This window comes from Dysidea avara, chromosome 2 (genome assembly GCF_963678975.1).
Source record: "Dysidea avara chromosome 2, odDysAvar1.4, whole genome shotgun sequence".
In the NCBI taxonomy this organism is placed as follows: Eukaryota; Metazoa; Porifera; class Demospongiae; order Dictyoceratida; family Dysideidae; genus Dysidea; species Dysidea avara.
The window spans coordinates 40,918,829-40,930,884 of record NC_089273.1 but is presented as its reverse complement, the minus strand read 5'-3'; the positions used below and the strand labels follow the sequence as shown (position 1 = coordinate 40,930,884).

The window sequence follows — 12,056 nt, the reverse complement described above, 5'->3', positions numbered from 1 at the left end:
TAGTGGATTAATAAGGTAAATTTACGTATGACGCTTTGTTATGCCATTCATCAGTGAGTCCTGCTGGCATAGATCTTCCGCGCCCTCCTGTGGAGACTGTGGAGTAGCGGCTAGCTACTTCAGTGCATGTAGTACTAAAGAAAAATCTAGAAGGACAATTCTCGTTAGCTAGCTCTGCAATGTTTATTGGTAAGGAAGTCAAACGGGTTTTTTAAAGTGTACTAAACAAATGCATGTTTTAGTCACAACATCTTGTAGCTATATAGCTAGAGTTCGTGGCCTCATGCAGATTGATACAGGGGCGGTGGAGCAGGCCAAAGAGTGAGGGGGCCAGGCCAGCTGTAAGTTGAAGACCAAAAAAAAAAAAAGTCAATTAACCTGCTGACAATAGCTGCTCTCCACCAATTATATCTCCTTATTGATAACTACACATGCGTAGCTAAGTAATTGCTACACTGCTCTGAATACTGTGACTGCTCTATTGGAGTATCTAGATCCTGACTGATCTATTAGAGTATCTCGATCTTTTCTTGCAAACAGTGTCCCAAAAAAGTGGGGGGGGGGGAGTGGGGGGGGGGGCCTTGGCTCCCCCGGCCCTCCCGTCTCCACCGCCTATGGATTGATATATAGATATATAGATATTTTTGCCATATATGCTTTTTTAATATCCAGCAATTATAAAGAAATAGGCAGTTCTCCAGACTTCTCTATCAGTCTATTGAGCGTCATTGGTATTTATTATTATTCTATCAGTTATTAACACTTTACAGTGACCAGCACTGAAGGTCTACAACAACATGTGCTGCAGCCTTAGGATTACCTAACCTAATTTCAAGGACTTAGACTTATACAGTAGCTGGAAAGGTGTAACAGAAAAGGGGCCAAAGTGAGGAAAAAAATCCCTCCAACCCCAGGATTCGAACTGCAGGTCACCCAATGTCTAGTCGGGGCCACACTCAGTCTTCCTCCAGGAGGGATGGATTTTCTTCCTTAATCCTAAAGTATTTATTATTAACACTTTACAGGTAGCCGCATGGCACTAAAGAAAAACAAGTGACGTATGGTAGGGTCCGCAATCTGAAGATTAACTTTTGCAAAATCCGGCGATCCCCCTACCATTGCAGGTGGGATGTTCGTGGTAGTATCCCACTGCTAGATCTACCATGAATGAACTGGAGACACGGTTGTTGTCTTCACAGAAATATCAATCTTACAAGATGCAAAATTTATTTTCAGCTTTGGGCTCCACACAAAGGACTGGATGAAACTTGCTACTTAGCTAGATATTATCTAGAATTATTGTAGTTAAAAAGTACGTACAGTAATAAGCAAATTATTAACTGGATTCCAGGCACAGGGTTGCTTTCTTTTGAAAATCAGAAAGTGTAGCATGAATTTTTAAATTCAAGCTGAAGACAACTCTTCTTCACAGTGATGTGATAAGGTTGGATGCATAGTCTATCTACGCTGTTAGTCTGGAAAGGATCTGAGACTTCTCACCACCTGGGTGAAGAAGTGTCAAAAATTTTGTACATAATTTCACAGGATTCTCTCAATGGTGCCAAAGTCTTTTCCAGTACTTCTCCCCGGTACTTCTGATGCCACACTGGTCACCTATTGTTGTTTAGAATGATGATAAATGATGGTCCAGAATGTTTGGTAGTAGTAGCAGTTGGATGATGTAATGTACCAGCAATTCCAAATCAAAAATAAAAGATTTTGTGCTTTTTTGGGGATATATTGCAACATGGTGATATAGGGTGATCCAGTAACATTTGAAGCTGCTTGAGAGGTGAAGTCAAATTTTGATGGTTCAGCTGCCTCCCATGGTGCAGAGTAGGGCTGTGTGACAATGGAAAAACCTATATCTCGATAAGTTTTGATAACACAATCCATTTTATCACGATAAATGATATTATCTCGATAATAAATAGATTACTTTTACAAGAACAGTTGTGCCTAATAATGAATGTTTAAGGCTAGTATTTCTTGCAAAAATCACCATTTTCAGGATTACCACAGCTGGTTGTGACAAATACCATCTGCCTGCTTTTAATATACAATAATCTACAGAGATTTACTATTTTCTTAAGTTATCGATATAGAAAATTGATTATCTGTATCACGATAATCACATAGATATCATGATAATCACGTTATTGCCATTATTGCACAGCCCTAGTGCAGAGCTTATAATGATGCTTGGAAGCTGTGGACCAACAAATAATTAACGACTGCTGGTACCAAATTTCCAGGGACATTTTTTGCCACAGTTTTAGCCAATAATTGATTACTGTTGTGACTGGAGAAGCACCACAAATGGCTAGAAAATGCAATAATAATACTTTAATGTTGCAGAAAATTTTGACACTAATCACCCATGCAGATGGTGAGAAGTCTCAGATCTTTTCCAGATTAACAGCATAGACAGACTATGCATCCAACCATATCAAAACACTATGAAAAAGAGTTTGCTTTTCTTGCCCTGGGTGGTAGGGCAGTTTGAAATTAAAAAAAAATTGCAGTTCTTCATCTGTTTTATTCGAAGAAAACAACCCTGTGCTAGACACCCAGCAAATAATTTTGCTTATTACTGTGTAATGAGGCTTGTTTAAATGATAGTATTGTGTTCATTGGTAGTGAGTAGTAATAGTGAACTCACCAATACTAATTGGATTTCACAATACAGCTACAACTGTAGTATGTGATATAGATTGTGAAATTTATGTCAAAGCAGACAATATAATGCTTGGTCTAGTTGATGCTTGTGTACAGAACTATTGTGATAAACCTCTGGATATAGAATTTATAAAACTCAAATGTTTGGTTGTCTGGCTGCCTACCTGCCTGAGCATAGTCGTAAGGCTGGAGGCTAAACAAAGCAGCACATGACCACTACTTTACACCACTGACAATAACAGACTTACCAGTGACATGTGCCTTTTGGGGTTCCTACTAGTGTGTGTCCTTTGCCCCTAGTCTTTCCATTTATCTTCAATCAAGCTGTGCATCCTCTTCTTCATACAATGAAGCCATGTAAATGTGTTAATTTACTGTATTAACACTTTCCTTGATCAGCATATTATTTAGATGCCACTATAATAATTAAAGTACTTATTCTGATTAGGTACTTGTAATTTCACGATTGGATCAAGGCCACACCAATTAAGTGATCTAGCATGGAGACTACTCCTCTAACAAACTATTTGTGACTGGTCCTGTGTAGTGGCTGATCAAATTATATTGCATTTTGCCTTTCAGAAAGTTATGGTGTCCAGCACTATGCACATAAAGATATACTAGTGGACATTAATCCATAAGTTCAGTTGTGGGTATAGACTGAAGTAGGGATATGAATATCAACAAGATAATCAATCAATAACTCCAGTTCATACACAAATGCAACAGAAATTTAGAATTTTCAATTTAAGTAGAGATCATGATAAAAGAACTAGTGAATTATTTGAATTCTTGCTTTGGCCTCACAACTGTATAGCTTGGCTGGGCTGACTGGCCAGAGTACAAATTATAGATTTTAACCTAAAACTCATCTACAATAGTGTACCAAAATAGCTACTTATCATTCACGACAAGAATAATAAATGATTCGAGTCAACATTTAGTTACAGGTCTGCAGATATTATTCAAACTGTTTGCAGTTTAATTTTGTCTCAGAATGGTCTGTAGTATTCTCTGATCTTTTACAGCACTTCTCTGATAACATAAACTTTCACACAGTGTTAAGTAGGTATGTACTAGCTATGAGACGATGAAATGTTCTATCAAATGATTTTCTTTGCTAGTTATTTCATCGTTTTGCTATGTTAATATCATTGAATCTTTTTTCTCTGTGCTTAAATCACAGTAGCTATATCTCACACTGCAATCCTCCATCAAGTGTAAGTAAGGCACTAAATGGAATAGCAAATTGTAATGAAATCCATACAGGGGCGGATCCAGGAGCTGACAAGGGGAGGGGCACAAACAGGCTAAGTTGTAGGTGGTTAGGTAGAGCCAGATTATCATTTTAGTTGCTGCATTTTTGAAGCAGCAAATAATCACCTCTTTATAGTGTCTCACTGTTGAATTTTGTCATATTGGTCTTTGCAGATGGTTGTGAAGTCTTAAAAGTAGGGCTAAAACGAATATACCGAATATTCGAATTCGTATTCGATTCGACTTCGTTCGAAGGAATTATTGAATTCGAAACATCGAAATTACAGTAAAGATGGCGGACACTAGTAATGAGAAATCTTTGTCAGTCTCTACAACATCAGACACTGGACTAGAGATGTACCAATAATCAGATTGGTGATCGCGAGGGTGATCAGATCACAATCGGTTGCTGATTTGCCTTCCATATTTAGTAATAATGGGCACAAATGCTCTATGAATCGATTAGTTTGCGTGGCCAGCTATCAAAAGCCTTTTTGCTCGCTACAAACAGAAAGCCTCTCTACACTATTGTATAAAACGCTAAGTTACGAGAAGCCATACGACTGCGCGTGTGAGTACTGCTATTAGTGTTAAAGTATTCTTACCTAGAACAGTAGCTGTTAGCTGCACTTTAAGAATAAAAAACTGTACTACAGGAAAACTAAAGTGATCACCTGTGTATAACAGCCATAATGGTAACTAATCAAAACACGGAGTAATCCGGACAAGGGAGCATGTATTAAAATATTTGTGGTGCCTAATTGTCTGGGTTGTGTAATAGAGGCCACACCACCATAGGTAGTTGTGCAATATAGTAAAGTTACATCACTTCTCTTTTCTCAATGCTACAAATCATTAGAATATACATCATGCAGTAGCTACACCTGTAGTTCTATTTGATTTACGAATATACAATAATTTAATCGGTATATAATCAGTATCAGCTCTTTTAGGTACAAATTAATCAGATATCAATACAACTGAAAAATCTTTATTGGTACACCTCTAGTAGCTACATCATCAGACACTTTTACTTCATTTCAAAAGCTGCCTATATCAGCACTGTATCAAGTTTTAATGATGTTTTACAATTGAATACAAATAATAAGAAATAGCACATATACACTGTATAAGAGCATTACACTACATATAGAATATTCTATTATTCGTTCTCGACTAAAAATATTCGTTCTCTTTCATTTAGAATATTCGTTTTAGCCCTACTTAAAAGCAATTCAAAAGGCTTTGAATGCCTTAAACAACATCAACACGATAATTATTTAGAGGTGCTGGGTAACAATTTCACCACTGGTTTGACTGGTTTGCTTTGATTTCAGGTGAAATTGCAATAAATGCTACTGAAATGTGCATATTTTCATGAGTTTTATAGCAAAACTTATCTTGGCCTGACAAAGTTTAGCATTTTAATCAGAAGTAGCTATGGCTAGCTCCTCCACAAGGTGAGGGGGGGACATTTGCCCCAAATGCCCCATCCTGGATCCGCCATTGCCATATGCAGAAATGAAATACAGCAAGTCTGTACCACTTTTTAACACAATTACTGTACCAGTACATAAGGTCATTATCAACACAACTAGCTGACTGATACAGCCTGTAGTGTTTTAAGGGAAGGAATTGTCCATTGCTAGGGTAATGATGATAATGTGACCCTCTAATAACACATACCATCTTGTGCATTAGAAGGTGAAGAATTCATAGCATATCTTAATATTGTGACATTTTTATTATAGTGCAGGAAGTCATAAATCCTGGTATGATTGAGCTTTCATGCTTTCATTCATCAATTTTAATTGTTTACTTATCAAATTGCAGAGCCCATACTAGATGAGGGTACCTTTCCATCATTCAATTATTACCACATAGAAAGAATCAAAGGATAGAGTTTTATGCAGGTATCTTTCCACCATATATGCATCCTATTATTTATACTTACAAAGCATAAAACTTTAGCACTTGGCGCTGCGCGCTCCAAACGCTAAAGTTTTATGCTTTGTAGTTTTGGGAAATTGGATTTCGCCAAATCCAACTTCCCAAAGTTCAGCTGTTAAGCTGAATGGCCTGCCTTTTGTGGCCTCCAAGCGTTAATTGTTCCACTAATCGAAGCCACTACGTGTAGCAGATTACACTGCTCTCAGTGGCTATCAGACGAATGTTTCTATACACCATCACGATCTTTTAACAGTAGCCCACTATAGCCATAGGCCCTCTATAATCCATTGTATAGCTAGTTACCCTCATCTACACAAGAGCTAATAGGGCCTCCACTCACATGACAGTAGCAATCAATCCATCTTTTAGGTAATGAGAGTTCATGGGGCTTCCCTTGTACATGTAGCTATATGTCACAGGCTTTGCAGAGTAAAGCTAGCTAGCTTGATATGCTAGCTATAGGCATCAGCATAACTTGTACAACATCTCCTATTCAGCCTCCAGACAACAGGCCCCAGAGGGGAGCCCAGAACAGTCAGTGTTCAGTCATGGTAATCATCATTCTGACCAAACCTTATAAACAGTGGCCCATCTAGGGGATGGGGGACACTTCCTTCCCTTTTTCTTCCATAAAAAAATTCACAAAAGATCGATATACTCTAATAGAGCAGTCAGTAAAAGATTGTAGTAAAGGATTGTAGTATTCTTATCTATGGTCACACTGTGTAATCATCAATATCATAGACAGTAACTATGTCACTATCAAGTACTCCAGATCTCCACACTTTTTGTTTCTTACTTACTGTCAATGGTTTGATTTATTTTTACAGGCTGGATGGGTTGCCGTTGCCATCGTTCCCAAGCGCAATGTGTTACAGTGCTGGACAGCTGGAAATACCACCAATCAAACAAGCTAAGGCCACCAGACTCAAGTGACATAGGCGAGATCAATATCAAGACCCTATATAACCCCTCAAGCACATCAGGTCATAAGATAGTAACGTACAACGAGCATGCACGTGTTTAGAACATCCACAAGCTTACGAATATCAAATTAATACCATTATCAACACATTCAACATAATACACATAGTGATAATCCAGTCCAGAAAATTATGAGATGTTGATCATCCTGGACTTAATCCCCCCCACAGTATGAGGAGATTATTACATCATCTTCAATACGTACCTAATAAAGATGGAAATAAGGTGATCCCTGCAATGTACAGAGAACATGCATCCTACTTTGTTTAAAAAGTTGCCTAAGGGTCACAATTGCAATGTGTCACCAGGCTAACAAAAATCAAAGGATGCATAGAACGACAGATTTTGTTAACAAATGCTTACCTCATTGAAGTTTTGGAATGGTTCCAACATATCTCTGTTGATATGAAACATTTCTGGCTAACGCTGCACCCTGTAGCTATGGGAACACGCAACATGTTTTGTTCTAAATGATGCTCAACTTACTGCATCCACAAAGTACAGTCCTGGTTCAATTGTAAGACACATGCCCTCCTTAAGTATACTCGTTCAGTTCTAAGACTTGTCTGGGACGTTCACGCAATGCTGACATTGGTAAGTGGATTCCTACAAACTTTATGAAGTTCAACTACAGAAAAGTAACAAAACACATGTACAGGGGGTCTCTACATTAAAAGGATCAAGGTCCTTGAAAGTACTGCCGCATTCTTCTTTCAAACAAATCTTACTTGGCATAAACCGGTAAGCCCCACTAGGAATCAACGGAACTACTTGAATGTTTGGTACAATTAATTAATTCACAATTCAAAGTGACTGCTTTATTAGAGTAGATTGCACAGGGTGCACATAACTGTAGTTACTGTAAGGATATTATGGAGATATAGTGATCAGGATGCAGAGGGTTGATGTCATATTATAAAGTGAATTCCATGAAATTTTTGCGACCAGATTCCAGTCCACCTTTTGTGAAGTTAAACCAAAAAGAGTGACACACCACTACTACTAGTAATAAGCATACACTGAATATTTTTTGGTATATATTGTCATTAAAAACTTGTTCCACCACTGCTCCCTAATATATAATAGTATACTCCATTCATGTACTAACAAATCGTACACTTACATTCAGAAAGTCCACTCCTGCAGCACCGTGATGGGTTACACTGTCCTTCATTGTGATCACTGGGTGCCTACTGGAAGTAGTCAGTCCACTGAATTATCTTATGCACAGATCATCATGGCAAACCTTCTCATTGTTAGTCTGTTTCCTACTGCAGCTGCCACTGCTGCCGCTGCTGCCGCTGCTGCCGCTGCTGCCGCTGCTGCCGCTGCTGCCGCTGCTGCTGCTGTTCTCTCTCCCTCTGGGCAACTCGGTTCGCCTTCTGTTGTGCCCTCTACTCAGCTACTGGCACTTGCCCTGGTAGGTTTGGGCAGTACCAGTTCCCATAATACTGGGTGTGCCCACTATGCACTAAAATAGAACAATCAGGACATATAGTGTCTAGTTTGTAATTACCACTCAAAGGCTGGTGGCATTTGCTGCAATCATGTTGTTTATGCTTTTTGTGTTGGCGTGGTGGAGGAAGAGGTCCCTCCAGTCCAGCAGCAGCAGCTTCTTCCATCCTTCTCTTCAGTGCTCGCTTACGGTGCCAAATGGCGGTATGACACACAGTTCCTAAAACATGACATACACAAAATTGACGTACACAAGGTTTAACATACCTGTCTCCACTTCCTGTTCTTGGAATCCCTACAAATTATACAATAATTGTTATGACTATACTACTAAGGATTACCAGCTCACTGCTTGTGTGTCACTGTTAGTGGGGCAGCCAATTCCGGTGGTACTACAGTGCACTGGACCCGAGAACCAACATGAGTACCAGTGCCGGCTACAGCTCTGATCCTAGCCTGTCCAGATGTGTCATCCGGCTCGGAGAATTGATGGTGTGGTGCTGGAGGGGCAGGAGGGAAAGGTGGCTGGTTATTTGCAGGAAGATTCTCCTGTGCACAGAGTGGTGGAGCTACCATCTCTAGACCCTGCATTCTAGCCAGGATCTCCTTCCTCCTCTCCTCGTTCTTGTACCATTTTTGCTATCAATAAAAGAATCAAAACTTCAGCCTTATTGAATAGAGTGAGTAACCAAAGTGGTCTGATTAATAGCAAACAATGCAAGGTTGGTCCCCTCCAGCAGGTCTAGGGAATTGTACAGCCGAGCCCGGATGGCAGTGTAATCCTGCAAAATTAGTTTCCATTTGGACAGGTAGGCTCTTTTATGTCCGCCTACATGGAATGTGTCAGTACAGTATAACAATATTATATTCATGACCATACCGGCACCGCTGGTCCTTGTTGACACATTATGCCTAGTGCACAATAGTAAGCAGATTGCTTCCACAACACGGCTCTTTAATGGAGACAATGGCACAGAGACTCCAGCGAGAATGCATCTGTGGTAACACATACTAGAGTATCGTTTACTACCACTTAAGTACGTCAGTATACCTCCTCATTTGCTCTGTGGTCGTGTGACCTGTCCTCTTCTGACCACAGAAGTGAACCCTCAAATTCAGTGGCTGAGACTTAAGGCGCACTTCTGTAGCCCTCTTATCATAAGGATCCAGGTCATCCCAGAGAGCCTTGATCTTCTGGACCTCTTCATTTGACACAGATAGCCCGTCTAGCCCAACAAGCACTTGGGCTAACTGTGCCACCTTCTCCCATCCTGGTATCCCCCTGGAGTCTACTGTGGTGGAACTGGCAGATATAATGTCATTGGAAGCAGTGGTGTTGGAACTGGTGGTTGCCATGGTGGTACCATCATCAATGGTAGTATCATCCTGACACATAAATAATTATATTACAATTTGTGTCCAATTAATTACTACTTCCATCTCATCGTCATCATCATCACCATCATACTCATCATCTTCTTCAGCTACTCCCGTACCAACCATCCTGGGGTCTTCAGAAAAGGTGGCAGTGTCAGTGAAGGTGGCAGTGTCAGTGTCATCCTCTGCAAACCCTTCATCCAGTAGCTCTTCATGTAGCTCTTCATCTCCCTCCTCACCCTCAGCCAACTTATCTTCAGTGAGCTCAAGAAGCATGCCAGCTTGTTTGTAGAGGTATGACACCCCAAACAGCTCCCCCTCATTGCGGCATGTTGGTGTGTGATGGGACGGGAGTAGCTTGCTGCCGGAGACAGACTCGCTGACCTTGTTGACCGGATACGTCAGTCAGCAAGGGTGTAGTAATTTAAAAACTAACCTTGCTAGCAAGCTGCAAATTAAAAATGCGCATACTAGACTGCTGCTGCTGCCAGTGCTCGTGCCTGGTTCCACCTGGCCAAGCCCTCCAGTAAATAAGCCTGGAAGTGGACATCACTTGCAGACGACCCAGGGATAAATCTGGAAAAACAACTACATCACAGTTGTGAAAAATTGAAGACTAACCTGGCCAGGTGGAGGTGAAACGATTCCAGGGATGTTGTGCCTCTTGCACATCGAAACACTGGCAGCTCTACCCCACCCTTCTTGATGTGTCCTGTTACAGTATACAGGGCCACGCTTGGAGGATCCTGAATACACGGGATGTGCTTATTCTCCTCATTCCAGATGGGGACCATCTGTTTACTGAATGAAGTACACAAAATGAACTTTGGAGAAATCAGGGATACATGTACCTGAAAACAGGAACACCGAGTGAATCAGTTGCAGGGGTAAACTGCAGCAGCAAAGCCTCTATGTTCTTGAAGGTCTCGTCTGCTCCAAGAGTCCTTCTCCGGCAGAGTCTTGACAACTCAATAGTTGTGATGGCCTTCTGTATGGCACTCATGGAAGGTGTGCTCACGCCTTGTTGTTGCAGATACCCCCTCTTGGTAAACAGACACCCCCTAGGTAAACAACACCCCCTAGGTAAACAACACCATCTTACATTACATTGGCCCATGTCAAGTCAGTCCCCAACATTGCTAAGGTGCACTTCATACCTCCATAAAAAGGTCTTGCCCAAACCCACCAAGCACACAATTCACCACTTTACCTGTGCCTCCACTTCAACTGACAATGTACAGGCAGGTGTATATATTCATCAATCAGATGGCTACCACTTATCATACAATAACACACTTGTCAAATTGCAGTACAAGTCTCATGTCAGGAACACTATACGACATTCACTGGGTATTGATGCTACAAGTTCTTAAGGCACATACACGCACACACAACACACTACACTATACCATAAATGCACACAAACTACACTTCGTGCAGGCACCAAAAAGACATAGTCACACTATAACAATTTATTTCACTGACCCAGTTCTCACAGCAATAAGTTGCAGCAGTTGAGAACAGCTGAGGACCACTCTCTCGTTGAGCACATATTTGTTCTTTTCGTCATCATTAGCTGCCACCAATTGAGCCTGCTGGCTAGACAGGAGGTTGCCTAGCAACTGTAAAATTCCAGAGTTGATGAACAGCTGAAGGTCAGTTGGCTCATGAAAAAACGATAACTGAGATAACCCCAATAGAAGGTACTTGTTGTTTATAGCTCCCGGAAAAAAAAGAACGCAATTGTGCTTTATACCAGTTGAGGCAAAGTTATAGCATAGAGGCTTTGCACTTTTAGCTGCTTTTGAGGCTTATCTAATATTGCAGGGATGTTCCCACAATGGTTAGCAGTAGTTAGCTATGACTAGCACTCAGAAAAAACTAGCCACTACCTCACCTGTCAAGCTTAAGGACCCACACATTTTATCCTACACTATTGTCTCTTATAACCGCCACTATTCTTAAGCTAGGTACATCCCTGTTATTGCATCCTAGCATAATGTGGACAGTTTGTTTCACTGCATACACACATAACACAAACAACACACAGGTCACACAGGAAACAATTCCATACCAAACTTAGAGCCATCCTTTAACCAGCAGTTGATGACATACTGGAACACATCTTCAAATGTCACCTTGATCTCTCGCTGTACCTGGCTAGATGCAGCCTTCACATATTCCTGTTGAATTACATGACACTCACAGACACACAACAAATTTCAGTTGTTTAGTCAAGTAATACAGTAACAGATTTGTCAAGTGTACTTGAATATGCAGTGTGACATAAGGACAGTTTACCACAATAAACAACCAGTGCATGATATCAGTATCACTTGGACATGCTCTATTCT

General features: G+C 40.6%; 1 protein-coding gene across 5 annotated transcripts; it reads right to left on the bottom strand.

Annotated features, from left to right (window-relative positions):
• Nucleotides 1–6,933: 6,933 nt before the first annotated feature.
• Nucleotides 6,934–10,753, bottom strand: LOC136247330 (uncharacterized). 5 transcript variants are annotated; one of them, XM_066038951.1, is made up of 14 exons: nucleotides 10,554–10,753; nucleotides 10,324–10,503; nucleotides 10,139–10,278; nucleotides 9,760–10,086; nucleotides 9,377–9,711; nucleotides 9,206–9,321; nucleotides 8,675–9,154; nucleotides 8,593–8,620; nucleotides 8,387–8,545; nucleotides 7,994–8,341; nucleotides 7,357–7,942; nucleotides 7,234–7,309; nucleotides 7,132–7,179; nucleotides 6,934–7,075 (listed from the first exon to the last, which is right to left on the bottom strand). In XM_066038951.1, the coding sequence occupies exons 3-7, from the start codon at nucleotides 10,250–10,252 to the stop codon at nucleotides 8,994–8,996; spliced, it is 1,053 nt and encodes a 350-aa protein (XP_065895023.1). In that variant the 5' UTR covers nucleotides 10,253–10,278; nucleotides 10,324–10,503; nucleotides 10,554–10,753; the 3' UTR covers nucleotides 6,934–7,075; nucleotides 7,132–7,179; nucleotides 7,234–7,309; nucleotides 7,357–7,942; nucleotides 7,994–8,341; nucleotides 8,387–8,545; nucleotides 8,593–8,620; nucleotides 8,675–8,993. The 5 variants fall into 5 exon arrangements, with proteins under 5 accessions (XP_065895023.1, XP_065895026.1, XP_065895022.1 ...); XM_066038954.1 differs by having other exon boundaries at nucleotides 7,357–8,341; nucleotides 8,667–9,154; XM_066038950.1 differs by having other exon boundaries at nucleotides 7,357–8,341.
• Between the last annotated feature and the right edge of the window lie 1,303 nt (nucleotides 10,754–12,056).

Bases quoted from the DNA above. Each gene is read 5' to 3' on its own strand.
- LOC136247330 (XM_066038952.1), bottom strand. From the start codon at position 10,252: ATGTCCACTTCCAGGCTTATTTACTGGAGGGCTTGGCCAGGTGGAACC. The intron at 10,087-10,138 runs GTTAGTTTTTAA...CCGGTCAACAAG, and splicing joins ATTTGCAGCTTGCTAGCAAG to GTCAGCGAGTCTGTCTCCGG. The intron at 9,712-9,759 runs GTAGTAATTAAT...TTTATGTGTCAG, and splicing joins ATGATGACGATGAGATGGAA to GATGATACTACCATTGATGA.